At 48.2% G+C, this 27,676-nt stretch overlaps 1 protein-coding gene across 3 annotated transcripts in view; it reads left to right on the top strand.

The window, feature by feature from the left end:
* Positions 1–27,676, top strand: part of Nlrc5 (NLR family CARD domain containing 5) — an 82,650-nt gene that overhangs the window by 10,660 nt on the left and 44,314 nt on the right. For all 3 annotated transcript variants that reach the window (XM_087206162.1, XM_013071622.3, XM_087206157.1), the window contains exons 2-16: positions 10,604–10,719; positions 11,210–11,515; positions 12,337–12,396; positions 14,037–14,105; positions 15,160–16,807; positions 17,811–17,894; positions 18,039–18,122; positions 19,487–19,570; positions 19,684–19,773; positions 20,512–20,571; positions 21,437–21,502; positions 21,875–21,958; positions 23,831–23,914; positions 24,868–24,957; positions 27,157–27,225. In XM_087206162.1, the coding sequence (XP_087062288.1) occupies positions 11,221–11,515; positions 12,337–12,396; positions 14,037–14,105; positions 15,160–16,807; positions 17,811–17,894; positions 18,039–18,122; positions 19,487–19,570; positions 19,684–19,773; positions 20,512–20,571; positions 21,437–21,502; positions 21,875–21,958; positions 23,831–23,914; positions 24,868–24,957; positions 27,157–27,225 (2,867 nt within the window). In that variant the 5' untranslated portion in view covers positions 10,604–10,719; positions 11,210–11,220. The remainder of the gene's footprint in view (positions 1–10,603; positions 10,720–11,209; positions 11,516–12,336; positions 12,397–14,036; positions 14,106–15,159; positions 16,808–17,810; positions 17,895–18,038; positions 18,123–19,486; positions 19,571–19,683; positions 19,774–20,511; positions 20,572–21,436; positions 21,503–21,874; positions 21,959–23,830; positions 23,915–24,867; positions 24,958–27,156; positions 27,226–27,676) is intronic.

Raw genomic sequence — 27,676 nt, 5'->3', positions numbered from 1 at the left:
GACATGGGGAAGCAAGATCCAGGGGGATAGGTGGCAGAAATGACTCATCTTCTCTTCAATTCCGCCCTGCCTTCCTCTTGCTGAGCTGGGACTGGGAGACAGAGGAAACCCTGATGATGCTAGTGGTCATCACAGACAGAAGGTTTGGGGTTTTCTCTTATGCCAGATACCATGTCAAGAATTTTAACATGCCTCATCTTGTTACAGTTGAATGAACCAATAATAGTCCAGGCTCCTGTGTACAATGAGGAAAGAATTGCCAAGCGTATACTCAGTAATAAGTAGTAACACAGGAAGTTGTGCTCAAGGCCAGTCCATGCCAGTAAAGGTGCCAGGGTGACAGAAAGCACTGCACGTCAGTCAAAGGTAGCAGCAGCAACAGGAAAAAGGAGGGAGAGAGGGGCCGGGAACTCAGGTTTTTGGAATTTGAAGGCCCGACGCCTCTGCTTTTGGTGACTCCCACCAAATCTCTCACAGCTCCCTTGCTCTGGTGGCTGGTCTTGCATAGGGCATCTGCCATCCCCTAGGCTTTTGTTATTTTATTTTCTGCCTCTCTTGGGATAATGGAAGCAGGAATAAGCATTGGGTGCTGTTTAGAGTTAAATAGAGGGAAGGGAGTGACTCGATCAGCTCCTTTGTCTCTAACTGGACTATTCTCATGACTGCCTGCCCGGTGGCTAGCATGGGACCCTCATGGCAGACACCACTGCCCCCCTCCTCCATCCAGGACTGATGGGCTTCACCTCACTCAGTGGTGCCTGGCAGTATGGCTGCCTCCCCATCCACTGGGCACAGCTGAGCTAATGATGACTGTCTCATGTGGACTTGGGACCCCAGCCCCCTTGCTTCTTGGCAGGACAAATCTGTGGTATTTTCCACATTCAGATCTCCCAGGGGTCAGGCTAAAGCCAGACTTCTCCTAAAACCACCCACTTCCTTAGCTGTTTCCAAAATCCCTCAATAAAGAATGTCTATAAAATCCCCCATCTTGGACTCTGCTTCTAGGAACCTGGCCTAGAACATCCCCATGTTACAGATGAGGACCTGGAGTGGAGTAATGTGTCTGTCATGCAGCTGGAAACTGGGCGATGCACAAATCCAGGGCCCTGGTGCCAAGGCAGTGCTCTTACCCAGGATCCGACACTGTGCCGGCTTGGAGGACCCCTCTTCTGCTGAGGGAGGTTGGTGGGCTGAGAGGAAGGACCCTGCAGAGTGACAAGACCTGCAGCAGAAGAGAGGGCCAAGGCAGTAGGAACCAAACTTGATCCAGGGAGGCAGCCCAAGGACTATCCTGAGTGGAGCTGGGTCTGGGAGGAAGAGGAGACAAGAGGAGGCAAGGTGGGGGTGGGAAAGAAGAGCATGGGGAGCAAGCTGCACCTCAGGCAGGCCAGCAGGGGTGGCATTCTCTGAACACTTCCCACCAAGTGTGCCAGCCTCGTGGAGGTCCCCGTAATAGGGCATAGCTTTGTCCTGGAGGAGACAGTGGGAAACTGGTAGGAGATTTGAGCAGAGCTGAGTTTGGGATTAGCTCTGGCCGGAGGACTGGCCTGCACGTGTGTGGGTAGGTGCTGCACAAGTGCACGTGTGTGGATGTGGTTGTCTGTGTGTGTGAGCCTGTGCACTCGTGCGAGGAGGGCTCTCTGGGCATAGGGAACAGCAGAGGCAAAGGCCTGGGGGCTGCAGTGAGAGAAGTGGATTTGATTTCTCCATTCCATCCTCCAACATCTGTGCCAGAGCACTTCCAGGATGGCAGGAAAGACTCAGAAGAATATAAAGACAGGGTTGTCTGATGGAAAATGGAAGTCAAGGTAAGAATGGCAGCCTCCCTTGCAGACCTCTCTGAGCAGAGCCTCAAAAGGCCTCCACACATGCCCCCGGTCCTCTCCCTCTCACCCTCTGGACCAGGAGTGGCCAGAGTGCTGCATGGGAACATTCATGCCTGGGGTCTCCTCCGACTGTGCGGCACTGTGCACCCCCCTCCTTCACAAAGTCTGTGTTATGTTGCCCTGACTCGGGGACATGTTTGGGGTTCTTAGAGGTCGTATTTTGGACTGAAGTCCAGAAGTTCCTGTGCTAAAATGCAAATGTGAAGACTTCAGAGCCTTTGTTCCTTGGCAGCAGTGCAGCTTCTTCTTTCCTATAAAAGGGTGGTAGACCTTTATGCATTTGGATGACATGAACCTCTGAATTCTCAGGCAAATTCAACTGGTGAGCCCTGTGCAGAGAAATTGATCAAAGCACAGTGGTTGAGGATGACTCTCAGTTTTGATGGATACCTTCAAATCAACTAAATACGAAACATAGGAAATCTTATGGTGAATATAGTTGAGTTAATCAGTATATTCAAGTTTTAAAAATTAATTTAAACCTGCATATGATATAACGTTCTAAAGGTTTATCTGTGTGGGGACAATTTCTATTATGACTTTCTTCTGGAGAGATTCATTTGTAAACATGTTCGTTCATTTCTTTGTACAGTGCAGGATATTCTGTACACTGTGCTGCCCCTTGCTCTGTTTCCTAAAAGTTAATATATTCTGGACACTGTTCATCTTCTTCCATATAGTTCTGCCTCTTTCCTTTTAAGGCTGAGTAGGATTCCTTTGTACAGATGTACCATAATTTTACCTTATTATGCACTCTTGAGGGATGTTTAAGTTCTTTCTAGAATTTTTCTATTACAAGTATTATGGTTTGGATATGAAATGTCCCCAAAGGCTTGGTTCCCATTGCAGCAATGTTCAGAGCTGATGCTTTGGGAAGTGATTGGCTCATGAGGGCTCTAACCTTGTCAGTGGATTAACCATTGATTGAGTCATAGATGAATGGACTATTTGTGTCATCAGACAGGGTCTGAGGAGGTTCCCAAAGGTAAGTGAAAAGATAAAGAACCTAGACCCATGCTACCCACAGAGTAAGTTCACAGATTCACTGACTTCCATTGCAGAGAAAGAATTATTGGGATGCGTCAGTAAGAAGCATAAAGTTATTTGTTTGGCAGAAAATTTAAAAGTACACACTCAAATAAATAGAGTACAGGTCCTCCAGAGAGAGGCTTGTTGTTTCTTGGAATTGGGAACATTTATGCTTCTCTTCAAGGGGTGAAAATCTATGAAAAAGACACCCCCGCAACACACACCAACTGTACTGGCTCATTTTATAGGCGTGCACCCAGTTTTGTTGTTGTTGTGTTTTAAGATGGATAATTTAAGTATTCTTTGAATTCCCTCAGTCTGTTCCTTTACTTTAAGATCAGGTTCTTGCTCTTTACTTTCTTAACTGAGCCAAAGTATGGACTTGTGGTATTTCTGAAGAACTTTAAGTGTGATTGGTCTGGACGGAAAGGACCCTGCGTGAACCAAGGGATACCGATAGCCTTGGGGAACATAACCTGTGTCCTGGAAGTTGCAGTCCTCTTAAACTACAACTTTTAGTTATAATTTTCCCTGTCTCCTTTTTACTTATCTTTATTTCTTTCATCCTACCTCACTGGGAAGTGGACACTGTTAGGAGGTGGGGCCTAGTTGAAGGGAGTTGTCTTTAGGGATGGGCCCTTGAGGACTATATCTTGTCCTCCCCCCTTCCTTCCTTTCTCAGAAGTGTGCCCTTTGCACCACCAAGCTCCCCCTGGGGATGTTCTGCTTCACACTGGGCCCACAAACAGCAGAAGCAGGTGACTATGGACTAAAATCTGTGAATTGTGAGCCAAAATAACCTTTTGCTCTTTCAAATTGTTTTTCTTAGGAATTTTGTCCTAGCAATGAAAACCTAACACAACAAGAAAGGCAGCATTAAATATTTCTGAGCATCTGTTATTTTGCACATTCGGAATATATCTACAGTACGGGTTAAATGCCTGCATATAGAGTTGTTAGGGATGGTTATATGACATTTACAATTTTGGTGCATAAGGATATTGATTCATACACCCACTAAAAATTCATCAAAGTGCCTGTTAATTCACAACTTGCCAACTGTGTAACATCTTTGCAAATCTAAGAGCTAGAAAAAGAAGTATCTTCTTATTTTTAATTCTAATATATATTTCTTTCACATTGTGTGAGGTTTAGTACCTTTTCAGGTATTTAAAAGCCATGGGTATTTCTTTTTCTGTAAACTTTATATTCTTTGCCCTCTTTTTTCCAGTCATTGGTCTTTTTATTATTTCTTGTAGCTCTTGATTTATTAAAAACATGTATGTCTTTGTGATATGACTAGCACATATTTTTCCAGTTTCTCATTTGTCTTTTCACTTTATTTGTGGCATTTTTTTTGACAAAACAAAAATTTTTAACTTATGTTTGATCAATTTTGTACAGTTTTTATTTATGATTTCTGAGTTTTATGTCATGCTTAGCAAGGCCCTCTCTACTCCAAAATAATTTTTTATTTTCATTTTTTATTTTTACAGTGCTGGTTTTAATGGCGCTTCAGGGCAAAAGCCCCCTCTCTAGGAGTCCTAACAGATCATGTTTGGCTACCCATCCCATAACCCCAATCAAGGAGATGACCCATAGTGAAGGGCAAGAAAGGAGGTTTAATCAGCTCAGATAAGGGGGTTCAAGATTTGACCTTGAGGGGCTTACAGAGGCAAGGGTTGGATTTGCATAGCAGGAGGGTTTGCATAGGTGGCAGTTTAGGAAATCTTGGTCAAGTCTGTGGTCTGGTTGATCACTATCTCAGGACTGGTTCCTAGAAGAATCCTCATAGTTTGGTGGTGCAGTTCAATTCTCAAGGGCTCCTGCTTAGAGAGAAGCCTTGATTCCCTGTCATGGGGACTGACCTCATCTTGGGTGGTCTGTGAGGCTCTGCTTTTCCTGGAATCTGAGATGACTTCAGGTGTAGGACAATGGCTAGAGACTTCTGGTCATTATTCCAGGGGTCTGGAACTGTATATTGTAAAAACTGATAATTGAATGTCACTGCAAATCCTTTAGTTACTCTTACCTCGGTATCCTCAGTCTTAAAGAGGGATGAGCTTGGCTAGGTAAGTTTGAAACTAAGAAACCTTATAATACAGATGTTCCTGAAGTGATGAACATGCGTAGTACATAGCTGAGTGGGGATTTGACCCAGAGTTTCAGGATAACAAGTGTGACAGATACAAAAAATGAAGGTGGAGATGCTAAGCCTCACCCTGATTTTGTTACCACCTGGGCGTCTGCAGTCCCAGCTTCTAGGTCCTATTGCACTGGGGATTGAACCAATCACTGAGCTATATTCCTAGCCCTGAAAAAAACTTTTTAAAATTTTGCCTATGTTTTATTCTAGCTCTTGAAGTTTTTTACTTTTTGTTGTAAAATGCATACAAAAATATCAATGTACTTCTTCACAAGTTGTTCCAAACTAAACCTATAGTCTTTGAACTCTTTCATAGTTAAATTTTTTTTTTTGGTACCAGAGATCGAACTTGGGTCCTTGCACTTGCGCGGCAGGCGGAGAAACCACTGAGCTAAATCCCCAGCCCCCATAGTTTAACTTTTTACTTTCGTTTTTTTGGTACCAGGGATCAAACCTGGGTCCTTGTTCTTGCGGGGCAGGCGGTGGAACCACTGAGCTAAATCCCCGGCTAACTTTTTACTTTCTAAGTTTTGGCCACATGTAGACTTTGTTCTGATATAATATATGAGATTAAAAATTCATCCTTATTCAAGAACTTTAAAAAAACTTAACATATACCAAGAAAAAAGAAAAATCTTGAACATATTTTCTAAAGCAGTATATGACTTATTCTTTGCACAGTACACTGATAAAAAATTAATAGTGAAGCCTTAAAAAAATCTCTATTAAATGACTGTTCCATATGATCTACTTAATAATATAAATATTTTACATAAATTTATAGGTATTGGCCTAAAGTGTTTTCTTTTATTATTTTTTTAAGAGAAAAAGACCAGAAAGGGCCCAAGCAATAAACTTCATAACTTTAAACAACTTCAGTAAAAAAAAAAAAAAAAGAGAGAGAATGAAATAAAGGTAAAAATCACAGAGCTGGAAAGGGAAAATTCAAACAGAATTCCCTATGGAAACAAAAATTTAAGGAGATAGAAATGTTAACTACCTGGATTTGATCATCACAGATTACAGACATGTATCAAATTATATTCTACCAAATAAATAGGCACAATTAAAGTAATCGTTAATAAAAATTTTAAGTTTATTCTTCAAACATAAGACATATCACCTGCTGGCAAATCTAATAATGAAAAACGACAAAGAAATATAAACTACATTAAATGTAAAGACATGAAGAGATTTTAAATTGCCAGAAAATATTTCCAACTCTAAGCTATCTTGTCTTTTTTTAAAATGATACTGGGAATTGAACCCAGGGCCTTTGCATTGAACTACAGCCCCAGCCCTCTTTTTTTATTTTATTTTATTTTATTTTTTGAGATGGAGTCTCACTGAGTTGCCCAGACAGGACTCAAATTTGCAATCCTCCTGCCTCAGCTTCCCAGAGTGCTGGGATTATAGGCTGCGCCACCACACTTGGCAAGATATCCTATTTTTTAACATTATGACAAAATGAGAAATTTTCTAAAAAAAAAAATTACCAAAAGTTAATCAAAAACAAGTGGGGGCAGGGGAGCACAATGAAGAAAACGTTAAAGTTACAAAGTTTGATTTTTGAAAATGCACCTGGAGTCCTAACTAGCTGGGAGGCTGAGGTAGGAGGATCGTTTGCTCCTAGAAGTTCAAGATCAGGCTAGGCAACACAGTGAGAACCTGTCTCAAAAAAGAAAAGAAAGAAAAAAAAATTAAGCCACCCTTGACCCCTGCTGACGGGAAGCACGATGCTCCCTGCCTTTCATCTATGTGAGACAGGTGGCTGGGGAGCAGTTTGTGGGACAGATCAGGACCTCGGTTTTGTACTACAAAGTTTTGAAACCCAGAAGAGGTGTCCAAACAGAAATGTGAAAACTGAAACCAACAATTCAAGAAGGCCTGGCATTTAGCAAATATTCATGACATTGTTCAACTTTGGCAACCACTTTTCCTGTGGAAACGTAATGTTGTCCTTGCAACGTGCACAAAAACGTTAAACTAGCAAAGAGAATAAAATATTTTTTGATAGGTATGAATTGCCTTTTAATTGGAATATTCCACTGTACAGAGTGCAGACATTAATCCTATCAACTGCCTTCCTATTTCTGTTTTAGTATTTCCCATTTGAGGGGATTTCCAATTTTGTAAGCCATCCCTAGTTGCTGCTTCTGTTTGCTCATCATGGTATCTGTCCCTTCCTTACGCATTGAGGAAATGGTGATCTAGGTGTTTGTTTTTGGTACTGGGGATTGAACCCACAGCCTCACATTGAGCTGCATCCTCAGCCCTTTTTATTTTTCATTTTGAGACAAAGTCTGGCTAAATTGTTCAGGCTAACCTCCAACTTCTTGTCCTCTTGGGAGCCACAGCCTCCCAAGTGGTTGGGATTATAGGTGTGCACTGGCACCCCAAGCTGCTACTCTAGTTTGTAATGTCAATGGCCATATGTTTTTTAAATCAAAAAGTGAACATTAAAAGGTTTGATCCAAAAGAGTACAGCATAATAAAAAGCTCTTCTCCCTCTGCATGTCCCAGGCTCCTTCCCCTGATACAACCAGTTTCCTATGTAGGCCTCCACAGTTGGTTCCTGCATATGCAAATATACACACACTTGAAACATACATATGGCACAACTTTTTAAATTTTGAATTTGTTTAATAGTGTACTTTGGAGCTCTTTCCATGTCAGATGGATATCTAGCTGACTTTCTTTTAAGTAGGTGTTTCATACAGGCATGTCAGAATTTGTCTCCTAACAGTGGAAAGATCCTTTGGCATTGATGGCCAAAGCCAGAATATTGATGGATACTTGTCTTTTCCCAGTGTTTGCACTAGCAAGAGAGCAATCAGTATTCTTGTCTTTGTATAAAGGAATCCTGACTACCTGACATGAATCCCAGTGACCTAAGGCAACTTGCTTACCTTGAGTTATCTCCCCTGCTAAATGGACACATTAGAAGTATTGTACTCACCTTGAAGGTCTGTTGTAAAGAGTCAATGAGATGGCACATGAGAGCATGTAGCTCAGTACGCATGCACAGTGAGTGGCCACTGGTGACCTTCTGCTGTGTGCCAAGTAGGTTCTCAGTGTTTCACAGGGAAACTCATATGTCCTTCCAGCTTGCAATAAATGTAAGTCACTATGTCTCTCTCTTTTTTTTTTTTTTTGCCATATATACAAAGCCATCCTGCAGTTACAGTTGCGCAGATCCCTAGTAGAAGGGCTTGTGCACTTTCAGTTTTGCTCATATGCCCAAGTTTTCTCTTCTTCTCAGTTTGGATTCCCCCATAAACAAACCCTGAGATAAACAGAATGAGTTTATTTGGGAGGTGAAGCAAGCAAACACCAATAAGGGATAGGGAATTGAGGCAGGAAAGGCAGGGGACCCCAGAAAGGCATGTAGTCAAACAAGTGAGGGCTGTGTCTGCAGGGAGGGAGGGAGCCAGGTATTTGTACATCAGTTCCTGTCAGTCATTGGGATAGGAGGTATTAATTCTTTGTCCTGAGGCAAAGTTACCTAAGCTGGCAATGGTTTGTTGAAATTTTCTTCAATATTGCTTGTTCTGAACAAGTAAACTTTTTGATAATTGCCTTCAGTTTGTGTGTGTGTGTGTGTGTGTGTGTGTGTGTGTGTGTGGTGTGTAGTTTGCTGGGGGTTGAACCCAGGGCTTTGTACACTTGTACACGCTAAATATACACACTATCACTGAGCTAACAGCCTCAGACCCAAGGCTTTTTTAAAATCCATTTCTAATTTCAAATGTTTTATGATGAAGTATGAAAAGCATATAAACATGTGCTATGTCTGCTTTTCTCTCTAAGGAATTGTTAATGTAATTTTATCAAGTTCCCTAGAGCATCCTGTTGTAACTCAGGTGGCATTGCCTTCAACCTACACGTTAACTTAGAGCAGTTTTTATCTTTGACTTTCTGTGGTCACAGCAGATTTGTTTTAGTCAGTTCAAGTGACTGTTACAGAATAGGATACCACAGGCTGGGTGGCTTAAGTAGCAGAATTTTGTTTCTTGGAGATCTGGAATCTGGGAAGCCCCAGATCAGGGGCCTGCACATCTGGTGTCTGGTGAGGTCTCACTTCCTGGTTTGAAAACAGTGCTTTCTCCTCATGTCTTTGTGTGGCAGAGAGAGAGAGAGGGAGGGACTGAGACACAGAGACACAGAGAGAGACAGAAACAGACAGAGAGAGAGAGAGGGAGAGAGAGAGACCTTCCCATCCCACCTTCTTGAGGGTTGCCCTCATTACTTAATTCCATTCCCAAGGCCCCACCTCCAAATCCCACTGCATTGGATCTGGGCTTCACCAGCTGCCTCTGGGAGGACTCAAGATTTCAGTCCGCTGTAAGGTTTGATCCCCGCTTGCTCACGCCCTCGCTTTCCCTCTTCTGTTAGACCTTGCCAGAATTTTTAAAAAATATCATTAGTACCCCCGGACCTCTTCAACAAGACCCTTTCTCCTTCCCATACTTCTAATTACAGTACTCATCTCTGTCATGTTAGGATCTGCCCTATTTAAGTGGATTTCCTGAAAGTCCCGGAACTCTCCTCGTCATATTCCTCTTATTTCGCAGGTAGACAATCAGAGCACACACTGGTCTTCAGCTTCTCTTTCTTGCTTCTTTCCCTTTCTTTTAGCCACACGTTTTCCTGCTCATTCTGTGTTGTGAGATGAGATCTCCAAAACTGTGCTAGGTAGGAATCGAGGCTGAAGAGTCTTCTCACTGTGCACTCTGTAAGGCAGGGACCCATGCCTCTGGGTTCCTCTTTAAGAACAGTGTTTCGGACCAGGGATTTAGCTCAGTGGTTCCCCCACCTGCCTCACAAGTTCAAGGTCCCAAGTTCAATCCCTGGTACCAAAAGAAAAAAAAGAAGAATGTTTCTCTGTTTTATTGTTGTTACGTTTTTGTTTGCTGTTTTTTGTTTTGTTTATTTTTGCAGTACTGGGGATTGAACCCATGGCCTTTGCACTGAGCTACATCCCCAGACCTTTTTTGACATTTTATTTCAAAACAGGGTCTCCCTAAGCCACTAAGTTGTCCAGTCTGAACTCAAACTTGCACCTTCCTTCCTCAGCCTCCTAGAGTGCTGGAATTACAGGCCTGAAGCACCATGCCTGTCTCTCTGCCATTTATCAATACTTTAAACAACAGAATCCGAACTCCTGTGAGGTTTTACATGGGAATAATGTTGGCCTATGCAGTGAGGATTACCCAGTGCTCCTGTGATGAATGAGCTGGGATAAAGTGCTGCCTTTGCCAGAACACCACAAGACCCCAGGCTGGAGGAGGCAGGGAGCTTCCTGTGCTCTGAGTGTGGCAGGAAGTCATTCCATGAAGGGCAGGGAGTGCAAACTCCAGGGACACCGGGAGCTGTGCCTGGGGAAGAGCTCGATATGCACATGGAAGTGCAGGGGGCCGCTATGGGCCAATATCCTCAGAGGCATTTCTGGCAAGTGGGGTCAAGGACTGCTGTCCTTTTCAGAGTACTCCTGTTTAAGTCTGAAATAGTGGGGACAGCATCCTGTCTCCTCTCTCCTTAGGGCCTGCACCATGGATATAACCCATAAACCCAGCTCCGGACACAGGACAGAGCACAGACACCCATGAGACCCTTTTCATGGGACCCTGGAACACCCACCATGATCTAAGAAACCAGGTAAGTGTTTCTTCCTCACTTTCCCCTGTCCCCCATCCTTTTCCTCCCATCTACTCCACATTCCCCTCCTGCTGCTCTGTACCTAGCTCTACCTCCCTGGGCTGCCCAATCATAAACCTGCCCTTGGCCCTCAGGCAGCATGAGAATGGAAATTATGTATTGGATGTAGAAAGTCAAGAGGAGCCTTGAGCACATATTTACCCATTTTATAGATGGTGCAATGAAGACACAGATAGAGAAGAAATTGGCTTAAGGTCGTACCATAAATGTATTTGCTAGATTATGCTGCCGTAACAAACAGCCCCTCAAGTCTCAGTGGCTTGTCCACCAAAAGGTAGCGTTTCCTCTTCCTGCTGCTCAGTGTTGGGCCTGGTTCTTGACTGTCCCTTTGGCTTCCCTCAGCTCACTCTTCCCTCAGCCCAGCTGCCTGTGAGCTCACCTGTCCCCCAACACATCTGCCCCAGCTCACCTGCTAACCCTGTCCCTGCAGAGCAGCTCCTCATGGATCCCGACAGCCTCCACCTGGGCAGTGAGAATCTGTGTGGCTGGCTTGTGAGGCTGCTCAGTACAAACCAGGAATGGCTGAGAGCCAAAGTGAAGTTCTTCCTCCCTGATGTGGATCTGGCCTCCAGCAATGAGGCGCTGGACCCTGAGCAGAGAGTTGTCCTGCAGCTGGGGAAGTTATACACCCAAGGGGTGGCCACCTGGCAATCGTTCATCCACTGCATGTGCATGGAGCTGGAGGTGCCTCTGGATCTGGAGGTGCCACTGCTGAGCACCTGGGGCCAGGACGACGGTAAGAACAGGAGGGGAGGGTACAAAGCAGCCAGCACAGCCCCTGTGACACCAGGGATGGTGGGAGGCCCAAGGGCCCACAAGTCACACCAAGAGGGTGTAACAAGGCCAGGAACAAAATTTCATATTTCTTGGCACTTCCCAGAGCAAGTTCCCCAATGCCACAAAACAAGTGGGGCCTGGAGACCCTCCTGCTACCTCCACCCTGTTCCATTCCTCTGGGAGCCCAGAAGCAGAGAGAGAAACCCATGTGGCTGCTTTCCACCGGAAAGGCCAAGCAGCTGGTGCTGCACAAGAGGCTTCTTCCTACAATATAGTCAGAAGCAGTGACAGAGTGGGACCTTTGATCTCTCCCAAGAGGCAGCAGGTTTAATTCTGTACAGTTCAGAGGCCATTGCTTGAGTACCTTCTGTTTGCCTAGCACCAAGGGGAAATACAAGACATTCAAGGGTACCGGCATCCTTGATAGCAAGAGCTCTCTCTACCACATGGTGAGTGTGAGAAATGAAGGGATGTGTGTGCAGGCACATGCAGATTCACACAATGCAAGCGTGTGTGTAAACAGGTATTACACTCATATAAGTGTGCAGACATGCATAAATATACATATGCACACCCATAGATACACACACACATATACTTCTGCCCCCACTGCCTTCAAAGCTCACCGTAAGCTCTCCCCCAACAGATAGCTGACAGGTAACTGTATTTCTCCCTGGCAGAGCACCCACCTGGGCATGTGCCCTGAGCAGACATCAGCCCAGAGCTCCCAGGGCATCCTACCACATCCCCATACCTGTCCTATTCTGACCTCTCTTGCAGAATTACCCAGGCTGCTGGGAACTGGAGAGGAGAGCCGACCTGGATCTCAGCTCCACCACGGTGAGGCCTGGGGTTGGGAGTGAAAAAACGTGGTGATCATTGCTAAGTTCCCAGTCCCCCACCCCCAGGACTGTTCATGGAACCCAAGGCCTTTGAGACAGTGTCTCACTAAGTTACCCAGTCTGGGTTCAAACTTGTCATCTTCCTGCCTCAGCCTCCCAGAGTGCTGGAATTACAAGCATGTGCCACCACACCTGGCTTCCCATCATAACCTGGTGGTGGGTGGTGACAGCCATTTCCTCCTCTGCACATGGACCCATCTGCTCCTGACACGTGACCCGGGCCTGTTCCCCTGCCTGTTCCCAGGGATCTAACTAGAGCTCCCAGGAGTCTACAGTGTCAGCCCTGGGCCGCCCCCAGAAGCCCTGGCTGGCTGCACCCTGGGGAGCCTGCCCTCAGTTCCACCCCCAGCCTCATCTCCAAGCGCCCGTCAGACTCCATTAGGAACCCCTAACTGGCTCCCCACTGGGACCTCTGCTGTCCATGCCTGGGAGCCACTGACTGGTTTTCCGATGGAGCTCAGAGGGGTCAGTGATTAATTGGCAAGTACATCACTGACCACTGGCCACTTCTAGTCTCAGAAGCTTGCTTCCTACAGCAGTACAGCTGGGCTCTGCAGTCACACTGGTTCTGCAGCCAGTGTGAACATAACAACCACCCCATAATCCCAGCTCCCCACAATTCTAAACTGTTGTGTCTAGGTCCCTGGTCCCCTTCATCCCTTATCACTGAGCTGGTAACTGTCATGTGGCTTTGGCTGGAGCTCACTGATACTCAGTGGTGAGTCCCTGGTACATATGGCACTTGTTAAAATATCGAACTACTCAAAAGGGTTCCAGCTCCTCCCTGTGTTTTGCAAGGAGGGCCCTAGCTCTGTACCAAGGGGCTATTCTGATTGGATACTGGAGCTGGCTGTAGCAAACATCACTGGGACCCAGGACCTTTGCACTGAGCTACATCCCCATCCCTTATTTATTTATTTATTTATTTAATCTTGAGACAGTATCTCACTAAGTCACTAAGTATATAGGCTAGCCTCAAACTTGTGATCATCCTGCCTCAGCCTCCCAGAGTACTGTGATTATAGGCACTTCTTAAAATTCTCCCAGTCCTCCTGCCTTTTTTGTTGCCTGAATCTCTCTCTTCCCTTCCTTCTTGTTTTCCTTCTGCCTTTTCCACACTCTGCTAGAAAGGCATTAAAGGGACCCTGAAAAATCTGTGCAACCAGACAGGGCTTACGATAGGGCAGTGAGGAGATGCGGTGAGAAGTCAGGGTGACACAGACTGACTCAGGAGGTAGGTCACAGGCCTGGCCAAGCCTGTTAGAAGTGTTGCCCTCCACAAGCTTTGTCCTTCCTAGGTAGAGTGACAGCTAAATAGTGCTAATTGTCTCTGGGGCTGTGGCTGCAGCTTTGCTGTCTGGATCTGGGATGGGAGATGCCCAGGCCCAGAGCTTCCATCCCTGCAGCCCTCTCCACAGCAGCTGCTGCTATAGATGCAGCCTTTGCCTGCCACCTTCCCCATCACAGTCCCTGAGTCCTGATGCATTGTCTGCCAGCCCCTATTTGTGGAATGGAGCACCCTGGAGGTGCTGCTCAGGACCCCCAATTAGCCCTTCCTGCTTCCTTCACTTTTTCCAGGCCTCAAGCGTCCCTATCAGAGCTGTGAGTCCTCACCCTGCCAGAAGCACAGCAGGAAACACCAGCTAGGTGGGTACTAGGGTGTGAATGGATCCAATGTGGAATTAGGTTGCTCTGGGGCCCAGCCTGGATTCTAGAGCCGGTCCCCAGCTGGCAAGCCTCCAGGGCCCAGTGGCACTTGTCTGCCAAGCTTACAGGAGAGGAGTGAAGGTCCTGACTGGGCAGAGGAGAGAAAGGGCCCCCCATAGGCTGCAAGGAGCTTCTCCAGAGGGGGTTTAGCTGAAGGAGCTGCAAGCATGCAACAAGTCACAGCCTTGTCGTCCAGGCTCTTCCAGAGACACCCTCCCTCAGAGTTGCAGGAGCCTCTGGGTGGGTAACTGACACAACCTCAGGGGGGTTGCAGGGATATGGAGTAATGAGGATGCTTGGGGGAAACCCCTGCAGCAGAAGTCCTGGGGGCCCTTGAAAGATGGGGGCCACTGTGGGTTTCCAGGGGGAGGAGAGGAGAGCGAACCTCTCTCATTCTCCACTGTTATCCAGAATGGTCCTTCTCCTTGACCAGTTGTCCCACTATCTGGAAGCGCACACACACACACACACACACACACACACACACACACACGCACACACTCTCTCTGCTTAGGCAGAGGATTCACATTTTTGCCAAACTTGCCACTACCTCAGGCCCCTGGTCTCTAACAACAGCCCCCATCCTTCCCTCAGCCACCTGAGAGCTCCCCCGACCTAGAAATGAAAAGGTTACCGAGTGGCACTGTAGGGTCAGATTGGCCAATGCCTAGACCTTATTAGTGCTCACTCCAGAGCAGCACAGAGCTGGAACTCTTGGAAGATATTGCAAAGGAAGTCTCCTCCCCTGTCCCTGCTGTACTGAAAGCTATATCTCACTAACAATATTCCAGAACAAATAGAGCCATGACTCCCTTGTTCCCATCCGCACCTGCCAGAGCCTGTGCTCCGGTGGAACCAATCCCTTCTGGGAGTTTGGGTGGCACAGAACCCCCTACTGGGCCCTCGCCACCCAAGACCTTTACATACACAGCAGGGGACACAAGTGGAGGCCTGGGGGCTCCTGCTTTCATGCTGTCTCCCTGTCCCTCTGCAGAGTTGGCCCAGAGTTACCTGCAGCTCCTGAGGACCTCTGCCCTGCAGCACTATGGTGATGGACTCCCTGAACCAGGGAAGGTCTATGTCCCCCCAGTCCTGCAGTGGAGCCGGGCCACAGTGCCCTTAGACACTCGGGAGGGGGCCATTATGGGGGACCTCAAGACAGAAGATGGCAATGATGTGAGCATCCAGGACCTCTTCAACTTCAGGACTCCCAAGAGCTCTCGAGTGACAGTGCTCTTGGGGAAGGCGGGCATGGGCAAGACCACGCTGGCCAGGCGGCTCTGCCACAAGTGGGCTGATGGGCATCTGGACCACTTCCAAGCCCTGTTCCTTTTTGAATTCCGCCAGCTCAACTTGATCCCACACTTCCTGACGTTGCCTCAGCTCCTTTTTGATCTGTACGTGAGACCAGAGTCGGGCCCCGAGGCTGTCTTCCAGTACCTGCAGGAGAATGCCAGCCAAGTCCTGCTGATATTCGATGGGCTGGATGAGGCCCTCCACCTCTGTTCCAGCAAGGAGACTGCGGAGCCCAATGGCTCCGGCTCAGCCTTCACCCTCTTCTCCAGCCTCTGCCGTGGGACCCTCCTGCCGGGCTGCTGGGTGATGGCCACCTCTCGCCCAGGAAAACTCCCCGCCTGCCTGCCCACAGAAGCAGCCATGGTCCACATGTGGGGCTTTGACTGGCTACGGGTGAAGGAGTATGTGAACCACTACTTCAGTGACCAGCCATCTCAGGAGGTGGCCCTCAAAGAATTGCTGGCAAATGGATGTCTCCGGAGTATGTGTGTGGTGCCAGCACTGTGCCAGGTTGCCTGCCTCTGCTTGCACCATCTGCTCTCTGCAAGCCCCACAGGCCAGTCTGTAGCCCTCCTGCCCACTATGACCCAGCTCTACATGCAGATGCTTCTTACCCTCAGCCCCCTTCCTGCTATGTCCCTGGTAGGCCTTGGGAAGGTCGCCTTGAGTGGCCTGGAGACTGGGAAGGTCATCTTCTACGTTAAAGACATCCCCCCACCCATGATGGCCTTCGGAGCTACCCACAGCCTGCTGACCTCCTTCAGCATCCACACAAGCCCTGGGCACCAGGAAACAGGCTATGCCTTTGCCCATCTCAGCCTGCAGGAGTTTTTTGCTGCCCTATACCTGATGACCAGCCCCACAGTGGACAAGGGCACACTCACCCGCCACGTCGTCCTCAATTCCCGCTGGGTGCTGCGGACCAAAGCAAGACTGGGCCTCGAAGAATACCTCTCCACCTTCCTGGCAGGCCTGGCATCTCACACCTGCCGTCCTTTCCTCAGCCACGTGGCCCAGCAGAATGAGGCCTGGGTGGCCACCAGGCAGGCTGCTGTTGTACAGCTGTTGAGGAAGTTTGCCACCCGCAAACTCACGGGACCAAAAGTGGTAGAGCTATGTCACTGTATAGCTGAGACTCAGGAGCCTGAGCTGGCCGGCCTCACTGCCCAGAGCCTCCCCGACCAACTGCTCTTCCACAATTTCCCACTGACCTACATGGACCTGGCCTCCCTGGTCAGTGTTCTGGAGCACAGGGCTGCGCCCATCCACCTGGAGTTTGAGGGCTGCCCGCTGGAGCCTCACTGCCCTGAGGCTCTGGCAGGCTGTGGGAAGGTGGAGACACTCAGGTGAGTAAGAGCCAAGGAGGACAGAGAGACCTTGGGAGGGAACTGGGCTTTCAGGAGAGCAGAGGCCACCAGTCTGGCTAGAGAGACTGGATTTAGATCTTGGCTATCAGAACAGAGTGGCCCTGAGTGCCCCTCAGCCCAGGACATGGTGGGGCAGCTCCATGCTTCAATAGGGCTACCAGAGACCAACTGGATCTTCCTCCTGCCTGTGCTTTCTATGGTTTTTGTGGTCTCTCTGTTGATCATGGATCTCTTCTGATCCCAGATGTACTGCTAGAAGCTGTTTGACTTTGGGCAGGTTATGTAACCTCTCAGCTGGAAAGGTTCTTCATCCCTAAAAGGAGTCGCTATGAGGATAAGATGGGATAAGGCACAGAGCAAAAGCTCAATGTTTGCATCAGCTAGAGAAAAAGCAAGGCTGCAATCAAAGAAACTCCCTCAAATAGAAACATTAAATCATGAAAAATGGTATTTCTCTCTCATGGAAAAGCCAGAACTAAATCTGAGTTGGTGGCATTGTACAGGTCCACGTGGTTAGGCGAAGAACCAGGTCCCTACTCTTGTTGCTCCATCATCCCTTGGGCATCCTATCTGCCTGGTCAAAGCTGGGTCATGAGCAACCTGCACTCTTGCTTGGGGGAAGGGACAGGGTGAGAGTGGAGGCACACCTGTTAAAGATCAGGCTTCAAACTGGGACGCATCCCTCCCAGTCACATTGGTAAGATCATAGTCACATGGCCACTCTGAGCTGCAAGGGAGGCTGGAAATGATGTCTGGCTGGGAAACGTTGTTACCAGCCAACCTCCATTTCTATGGATGAAGTAATGGTTGGACTTTTTGGGTGAAATTGTCTCTGCTATAATCTGTAGTTGTTATGGCTACAACTACAGTGGCAACAATAACTGCTACTAGATTAAGCCTCATCTGATAGAGGAAGGGGTGGTGATGACCTCCAAGCCCTGCTCAGCACTGATCCTTGGCCACTTTGCTTCTTCCCATGCAGCTTTAAGAGCAGAAAGTGCGGGGATACCTTTGCAGAAGCCCTCTCTAGGAGCTTGCCGACCATGGGGAGCCTGAAGAAGCTGGGGTGAGCCAGGGCTTGGAACCAAGAAGGATCTTCAGCTGAGGATGCCTGGCACTCGCCTTCCTCCCCTCTGTCCTACCCAAGACAGATTCCTGGCCTACCCCTGCCCCACCTCCATTCCTCCCCATCATCTTTGCTTATCTGTAGGTTAGCAGGAAGTAAGATCACTGCCCGAGGCATCAGCCACCTGGTGCAGGCTTTGCCCCTCTGCCCACAGCTGGAAGAGGTCAGGTGAGTGATCTCAAGAAGGGCTCACTGGCTGGGAAAAGGGGACACTGTCCAGCTCCCAGGATAGCCCCGAACCCTGGACTGGGTTCTACCTATTCCATCAAGATCTGAATAGTAATTTTCAACAAGACCCAGAGAATGCAGTATCAATCCAAAAATAAGTGCCACTGAATCCAAGCACAAGCCTCCCAAAGGCTCCAGAGAAGGGCCTCTATCATCTAATATTTTGGGCCATCTTGAAGGAGCACGAGTTTTGAAGCCCCTTCTCCCTTTTCCTGTGACCCCAGGAGAAGGGATGGCAGTGTATAGGCAGGAGATGGGCACCGTGGTTACATATAAATGCATAAAACACACACCTTCACATTTGTGCATATGTGTACACACTTGCACAAGAGTGCGCACTTACCTACTCAAGTATGTACCCCCATCTGTCCATTCATACATATATACATGTATGGCACATGCAGGCACACTTAGATTGTGTATATATTTAGTAAGACATGCTAACTAGCACACACACAAATGCACTCTTTCCCTGTGTCTGGGCTGAGCGCCCTGGGGACCAGTGTGGCCAGGGACCCTCCAGCCCCTCACTGGCAGGACCCCTGCTAGCTTATATACCACCTTTAGAAGATGCATCCTGGCACAAAGATGCAGCACTAATTAAGTAGGAAATAAGCTGGACCACAGTCCCTCTTGTCTCTTCAACTAGGTGCTTTGTACAGTGATCAGTCTGGTAAGGACAAAGTTTTGGAATATTGATCCTACTGACATATACCTTTCTTTCCTGGTTATTGAGAGTGACCTTAGTCTTTATTCTTATTACCCACCATTTTTTTCAATACATCTCCACACCTCAGTTCATCTATCCTTCCAGGTAGGAACGCAAGCAGGGCTGAGTTGTGAACCCTACTTGGCAGGTGTAGAAGGAGAGGTCAGTGAGGAGAATGCATGTACTGGGGCTCTGAGTGAGTCAAGGCTAGAGAAGAGGCTGGAAGCCGCATCTCCATTATCTCTGTTTAGACTGCTCATCACCTGTGGGCTGATAGACTCTGATGGACTTGGGTTTTGGGCATGTCCCTGACATGAGCCCTGGGAGCAGGTACTGAGTCTCCTCACTCTACTTCATGAGACTTCCAGATATAGGTCCCTTGGGCCACCAGGCAGAAACTCCCCCTTGGAGACTGAAGTGAAGTCATCAGAGAACATTTCCTCCTAGCTGTGGCTGTTGGATGCCAGGAAACATGTCATCCACTCTTCTTAGCCCTTGTCTTGTGTCTCTGGTATGAAGATGGCCATGGCTGTCACCTGCCAATTGGGACATCCAGGGGACCAATCCCAGGGCTGCAGGGTCCATTCCTATGCAGTTTGCAGGACAATCAGCTCAAGGACCAGGAGGTGCTGAGCATTGTGGAGCTACTGCCCAGCCTGCCACAGCTCCAGAGGCTTGAGTAAGTGGTCTTCCACTCCCATCAGCCTAGCCCCTCTCTTGGCCTGAGTCACCCCTCCCTTGTAGACCATGGGTTGGGGACCCACTTCTGACACTTTTGCTGGAATCATGCAGCCTGAGCCACAGCAACTTCTCCATGTCGACCCTGTTCTGCTTGGTGAAAGTGGCAGTCACATGCCCTACTGTCAGGACCCTGCAAGTCAGGTGAGTAGAAGGAAGGGGATATTGGGCTCCAAGGTCTTGTAAAAAGACAAGATAGAGTGGGCATGGGAAAAGGAGGAGGCCTATAGTGTGCAAGATCTACATGTGCATACTCAGGTCTGTTTTACTCAAAACTCCAGAGCCTAACTCAGGCCTAGCATCTGGTAAATGGATGGATGGACAGATGTAAAGATAGAAGAATAAATGGATGAAGAAATCCAATCCATGGAAGAGGCATAAACTGAAGGAATGAGGACTCTCGTGTTGCTCTCCATGGTGCTGAAACCTCATTTGGTGTTTCAATAACCAGGTCGCTTAGGTGTCATACTCCTTAATCCTAAAACAATGACAACTCCTCAGCCCCTTATTTATTTTTTTATTTTCAGACAGTGTCTCTCTAAATTGTCCAGACTGGGCTCAAACTTGCTATCTTCCTGTCTGAGCCTCCCAAAGTGCTGGGGTTACAGTCACATACTAGCATACCCAGTTTACAACTCCTATTTTAAAACTTATAGCTTTACTATTTTTTGTTTCTTGTAAGGAATTATTTTCCTGACTTTTAAAAACATTTCTGAAGAATTTAACAAGCAATCTAGGATTTTACACACCTGAGTTGGAAAACTTTTGCCAGTTCTCTTATGTTTCTCTGTCAATTATAAAATCAGCTTTCATGGGGTGTTTGGGGCCGGGAGGGGTGTGCAGGTGTCCATGGCTTTCATGGCTTGGTGTCTGACCCTTTAGGGAGGCAGACCTCGTCTTCTTTCTTTCCCCATCCACAGACACAGCTGCAGACCTACAAAGGTAAGAAGTGGGGGAGGTATGGGAGGTGAACTGGTTCAGACCTTTGAGGGAAGCATGGCCAGGGAAGCCCAGGAAGACTTGGAATATGGAGATTCTTCCTGCTCTGCCATGCTGAGGAAAGAATTACTGCACAGATCTGGGGGAGGAATTTTTTTTTGAGACAGGGTCTCACTATGTAGTTCAGAATAGCCTTAAAGTCACTATGTAGCCCAGGGTGGCCTAGAATTCACAGTGATCCTCCTGCCTCAGCCTCTCAAGTGCTGGGATTACAGGTGTGCACACCCATGCCCAATTGGGGAAGGATTTTAACTTGCTCTAGGATATCTGACCACATCCAGCCCCTGTGCAGAGGGAACATCCTCAGAGTCTCAGAGTGAGCCAGACCCTCAGGCAGGACAGGAAGACTCTGTTAGCCAAGCATCTCTGTGTGAAGAAACTCTGGGAAAATTCTTACAGCAGGGGGAAAAAGGAAAAAGAAGAGGAAAATGATGGTACCTACATCTTAGGGTTGTTGTGAGAATTAAATAAGAAAATACATTTAAAGTGTTTCACACACTGTTGGGATGTGGTCAGCACTCAAATGCAGGCTGTTCCAGCTCTGCGTGGATTTCCACTTGGCTGTTCTTGCATGGGTGAAGAAAGGAAAGCTGCTTTCCCCTGAAAGTAGAGGTTTCCTTGGACTTCAAACCTTCTGCTCCTGCTGCTTTGCTGAATCATACCTTGAGCACCTCGAAGCAACTGACGCTGTGACTCACTCATTGTGGGGGTGCAAAGGGTCCTTCAGCTCTGAGAGGCCTGGAGAAAGGCCTGGTCCATCAGATTCTGGCTTCTGAGCCCAGGCCAGTGTTTGATTTGTTCTTGCCAGAGCTCCAGACCTAATGGAAAAAGACAGCCAGCGGAAAGAGTCCCAGAGCAGAATTCTGGCACTCAGGTACTGCAGTGGGGTTCCCTGCCTTAGGGAGAGGAGTGACATGGGGAAAGGGCAGGCATGGGGTAGGGAAAGATGTGAATAAGTCACCTGGCTTGACCCAAGAACGGGCCCTCACTCTGTGCTGGGCACAGCCCTCAGTGTTCTGTGTCCATTGCCTCATGGTGAGACTCCTGGAGGCCTTGTGGAATACATTTATTATTCCCATATGACAGAAAGGGAAACTGAGTTTTACATAGTCAGTGCCTTGCCCAGGATGGCCCAGCTACTAAGACACATGCGGTCCCCAGATCTGTAAGTCTGTATCTCCCCCAGCACTAAGAGCTAAAGGGGATATGGCACAGCTGAGCCCCTCTGTCCCCACCCCTACTACAGGCTCCAGAGATGTCAGCTCAGGGTCCACCATGCGGAGGTCCTCGTAGGCCTGCTCCAGAAAGGCCCCTGGCTGGAGGAAGTGGAGTGAGTGTCTGGAAAAGCCCTGGGGTGGCTGGGGTGGGAGTGAGACAGGATGGCTGGGGTCTCAATTTGGGGGGAAGTGAGTGGGCGCTGCCCCATGAAGAAAATGGGGCTCCAGATGATGGTACCAGCTGTCACCATTTAGCACTTGCCCTGCATTAGTGTCCAGCGGAGAGCATATATGTTCACCTTATTTCGTCCCCTCACCTCATGATGTAAGCACTGCTACTGTTCACATTTTATAGAGGAGGAAGTGGAGCCCCAGAAAGGTAAATTTGTTCAAGGTCAAACTGACAGGAAGAGTCCAGGCCAGTTGCAAGCCCAGACAGCCTGGCCCACAGCCCTGTCCCCAAAACCACTGCCACCTCTGTCACTGAGGTCTGCAGAGAAGAACCTCATGAATGCTCCACCTACTCCTGGGCCGGACTGGGGAGAGCAGGACTTGGGCACTGGGGCAGGTCCTGCTGTGTCACCCCGAGGTGCCCACCAGGACAGTCTAGGAAATCTTCCAGTGGCATGGAGGTGGGGTGATGAAACACTGCTGCTGTGGGGTGAGCTGGACAGGGTGAAGGCTGCCTCAGTGATCAGCTCTTGGTTCTTGACCTTGCCCCTTTGGGAAAACCAGGACAGGGTTAGAAGGCATCAACTATTCCTGCCTACCTCACTACCGCTAAGGCCGTTCCTGCCGTGTGTTCTCGCCTGAAGCAATGACCGCCACCCCACCTGGTCACACAGTCAGAACACCTCCCAGCTCCCCAGGCCTCCCCACAGCCAGACCATCCTGGGTGGACTTAAATAGCTCCCAGAACCATCTCCTCTCTGCAGCCTCTTCACCCCTAGCAGTGCAAACCACCCTCATCCTTCACCTGGTTATGGCCCCAGCTTCCTCACCGACTTCTCTGCTTCCACTGCCTCCACCTCCACCTGGCAGAGGAACCACATTCTGCTGCCTACCCAGTCCCTCACTCTCACTGCTCAAGATAAAGCCCAGATCCTAAAATCCTGTGGAGTCCAAAACCCTGCCCCCACCCCTCCCCAAGCCCATGACACCCCCACTCAGCCCCCAGGCCAGACACATTGGGTCCCTTTGTGGTTCTCCCATGTGCTATCCCACAGGGCCTTTCAATGTACTGTTCCTATTATCAGAAATGCTCCTCCCCGTTTCTCCACTATCCCTTACCTACTAAACTCCTGGTTTTTATACAAAAAAAAAATAGCACAAATTTCAAGAAAGCCTTTCCTGACCTCCACATTCGGTCAACTGTCCCTATAATCATGGAGTTTATCACAAGATGCCATTATGTAGGTTGTAGCATGACAGAATGGTCAAGAGTGAGATCTTGAAGTCAGGCTACCTGGGTTCAAATCCAGGCTCACCTCTGAGCAAGTGCCTGAACTATTCTGTGCCTCAGTGTACCCATCAGCAATATGAGGATAACAATAATAATGCCTGTATCGTAGGATTGTTGTGAGGATGAAATGTGCTCACAATTGCAGAACCCCCTAACCCAGTGATAGTGAACCTTTTAGAGACTGGGTGCCCAAACTGCAATCCAAAACCCATTTCTTTATCATAAAGTACCAACACTGCAATTAAACCTGAATACTGAGGGTTTAGTTTGGGAAAAACAACTCATACAACTCGTGACATCATTGCAGACAGGGCTCTACATGCTCGCTGGGGCACACGTGCCATAGGTTTGCCATTACGACCCTAGGCCGTGGTGGATATGTTGCATGCAGCTGTAGCCTTTAGGTAATGTGAAGGTTCTTCAGGGAGTGATGCTGTGAGTGAAGTCAGTGAGGGGCTGTGAGCCTGTGGGCCTTCAGGGGAGACCGTCCCCCAGTTCAGGGCAGTGGGCCCCTCTGTCTCAGCCTCTCAGGGAACCAGCTGGAAGATGAAGGCTGTCGACTCCTGGCAGAGGCTGCATCCCGTCTGCACATCACCAGGAAGCTGGAGTGAGTTTCTCCTTCACTGCTGGGTGACAGAGAGGCTCCCAGGGAGCCCCACCTGGTCCCTGCCACCCCTGGTTCCCAAGGCACCGTCAGTAGTGAGCCTGCTGATCCACTGACCACCCTGCGTTCTCCAGACGCAGCGGAGTTGGTCTGACCATGCCTTGTCTTTGCCTCTGCCCTGAGCTTCTAATAGTCCCAACCCTGTGACCCCTCGCATGTGGGGGTCACACTCACAGTCATCAGTGGCTTCGTTCCAGCTCATCCTTGCACCAGCCCTGGAGTGGGAGTGGGGAGGCTGCACTGGGGCAGAAATGAGGTATGGGGTGCATGGGTGCGGGGCTGTGAGATCAGGATATTGAAGAAGGAAGTGATGTGTTAGGTGGGGGTACAGTTTGGGGGTAAAAGAGTGGGTTGTTGGGGTGCCAAGGTGGGAAGGAAGGATATTAGGCCAATGGGTGTGCTGTGGTCCTTCAGGGAGGAGAGGCAAGGTGTTTGGATGGGGTGTGTTGGGCTGTTAGGATAACGTTTGGGTTGGAGTTAGAGGAGCATGGAGGTTGTGTAAATTTGGAGTCTTGGCTTTGACTCTGTCAGTAGCTTTATGGCCCTGGGAATGTAATGGAATGTCTCCCAGCCTCAGTTTCTCCATTTGTAACATGGGATTACATGAGGCTGTGTATGTACAAAGTCCTTAATACACAGCCTAGTCCATCAGTGCTCCAGAGATGGTGGTTATTTTACAGACCAGGAAACTGAGGCTCAGATGAGGGGGAACCCTCAGTCAGTTCTTGTAGCTCAAGCTGGAGAACTTGACTGAGGGGGTGGGGGTCATGTATCTCTTGGCTCAGCCACATGAGCCAGGATCCTTTGGGAGCCCCAGGAGTGTCAGCCAATAAGCTGTTGAGCCACAAGGAGGAAAAGAAGCCCGCTGATGACCACATCCCTCCTCCTCTCCCCAGCCTCAGCCACAACGAGCTCTCTGTGGACGGGGTGACCTATGTGCTACAAGCTGTGAACACATGCCAGAACCTGGCAGAGCTGCACATCAGGTGAGCCCTTGAGGACTCTGTCACTCCCACCCCAGCCTAGAGTCCTGGGCTCTCCCGTCATGCCCTCCAAAGTCCTTGGGAGTCTTTCTGGACCCAGGCCTTAGGGACAGACCCCTAGAATATACTGTCAGCACCCTGCTTGGTCCCCATCCTGGTTGGTACACCTCTGCCCAGCTGCTGTGGGTACCAGCTCCTCAGGAGAGCTTCTGGGGCTGGCAGGAGCCAGGGACACCTGGCAGGTTACACCCAGGAGTTGCAGTGACAAAGCAAAGGGTACAACCCTCCAGCCTGTGCCTGTGCTGAGACAAACTTTCTAGTGTCCTCTACATCCCAGAGCTCCCTGGGATCAGCCTGGGGACCTGTTCCTCCCAACTTCCTTTGGTTCCTTACTGGTTTCTCCTGAAAGCAACATCACATGCACAAGTGACCAAGGGACCGCACCTAGGACAGAGCCCACCTTATTTGTCTAAGTCTTGCTGTTTAATATGGGGAGCTGGGAACAGGTGTGAACCAATGTCCATGCAGTTCCCATTGTGAGGGAAGCCCCTTTCTTAGAGGAGGTTTCTGCTTTACACACCTCAAAGGAGGAGAAACTAGATTTGCACGTGAGGTAGGTTAGGGACCTAGGTTCACTCAGTAAAGGTCTTGAGTGGGTTCCAAATGATACTCCATTCACTTCCAGGAACTTGTACTAACCAAGCCATTGTGATTGTGCAAACACATTTAACCACAGGGATGCTCACCCAGAATTGGCTATAACAGGAAAAGATGGAAATACTGTATGGATTTAACAGTAGGATATTACTTAAATAAGCTAAGTTACTTCCAGAGAAAAGTAACCATGGAACCATGAAAAAATGATGATAGAGATACACTTTTAATATAAAGGGATGACTAAAATATATTAAGTAAACACAAAAATTTTGATAGTCACCTGTATAGTAAAGCTTTTCCAACATACTCAGAAGTAGAGAGAATCATAAAATCTGTTCCCTTCAACAATGATCGCTTATTAATAATTATAACTTGCCACCCTAACTTTCTATTTCTTGAGAGCTGTAAAAGAGAATTTTTAAAGAGCATCTGTAAAGTCCCACTTTTGGGAAAAAGAGAAATTACATTAAAAAGCTAGGATTTAAAGGACCCACTCCAAAATGTTAAGACTGATCATAGAGATGTACATGGGGTGATCAAAATCATCCCATGTTTAAATGTTTAATTTTTTAAAAAAATATTGCAAAAAAAGACATATTGCCATGAATCCCCCACAAAATACTCCTCCTCACTTCACACACAATTACCCTACCATTCTTGCCACTTTCGGAAAGTAGTTCTGGAAGTCTTCTTTCATGAATGTCTTTATAAGGTATGATTAAAATATATATGTAGTGAATGCTGCTGCCAAGTACCATCCAACAGAAAGGCAGGATTGTAAAAACTTTACGGTGTGTCCTCATCCACCTGATTCACCAAATCTGGCACCAGGAAACTTCTGACTTTTCCCTAAAGTCAAAATGAACATGTAAACATTTTAAATTGATTCACACGATATCAAGGCAGCCATGACATCACAACTAAAAACACGTAAGAGTACTTCCAGAACTGCTTCAGAAAGTGGCAAGAAGGATGGGATAAGTATGTTTGAAGTGAAGGGGACTAACTTGAGGGAAATTCATGGCACTATCTTTTACTGTAATATATTTTTTAAAAATTTAAACATTCAGGGCCGGGGATTTAGCTCAGTGGTTCTACTGCCTGCCTCCCAAGCACAAGGTCCCAAGTTCGATCCCTGGTACCAAAAAAAAAAAAAAAATTTAAACATTCAACATATTTTTTCAACTCTACATCATACTCCAGTTACATGAAAGCCAGCACCCCAAGCCCAGAGTGCTTGGAGCCCAAGAGAAGACTGATGGGCAGAGGCAGGAGGGTCTTCAAGGAGAAGGCAGCAGTTCATCTTTTTTCCACAGACTTGCCTGAAATCGAAGGCTACTATGGCAATAGACGCATTTATGAAATCTTGGTAGAAAGATCTCAGTCCTGGAAACCTCAGAGGAAGTCAAAAGAAAGTCAAAGAAAGTGGCCAGCTGGAGGGGTGGGGGCAGGGATTGGCTCCTTAGGGACCCTCCATGCCAGGACTAAACCAGGGCACAGAGCAGGGGGACGGTAACTTCCTTGGAACCTCTCTTCTGTCCACAGCCTGTTGCAGAAAACGGTGGTTCTCACGTTTGCCCAAGATGCAAAGGAGGAGGAGGGGACCCAGGAGAGGTAGGGTCCCCCATCTTCCTGCTCCTCCCTGGCTGGGGTCCCCCTCCCTGACCTCACAGCTGAGCAGTGTGGTCAACTGTCAGAGAGAACCTGGTGAATTCATGACGGGGCAGGAAGTGAGCAGGACAGGCAGCAATGCAGCCCAAAAGGGAAAGGCTCAGACTATAGCTGCCTCCCATTTTGTGGCCTGAAGAGATCCCTGAGGTGTAGAACGTGGATGACTTGGTGGGGTGCTGCTGGGATTGCCAGAGAATGATGGGGAAACTGAGGCCCTGCAGCCTAAACTCAGAAGATTCCCTGGCCTATAGCTCTGATGTTGGTCAGAACTTCTGGCTCCCTTTGGCACTAGGGCATTTTAGGGGGTGTTTGCCTCCTCCAGGTTACTCTTCTGCAGTGCCCCAGCCCAGTAGTTGGGCAGAGATTTGGGTCTTTGCTCCTTTATGACCTTCCA

The sequence above is a fragment of the Heterocephalus glaber genome, unplaced genomic scaffold (assembly GCF_053883595.1).
Source record: "Heterocephalus glaber isolate CG9 unplaced genomic scaffold, H.glaber_assembly_v1.0 deba00000071, whole genome shotgun sequence".
NCBI lineage: Eukaryota > Metazoa > Chordata > Mammalia > Rodentia > Bathyergidae > Heterocephalus > Heterocephalus glaber.
The sequence above is the reverse complement of the archived record's forward strand: the minus strand, read 5'-3'. Positions and strand labels throughout refer to the sequence as shown.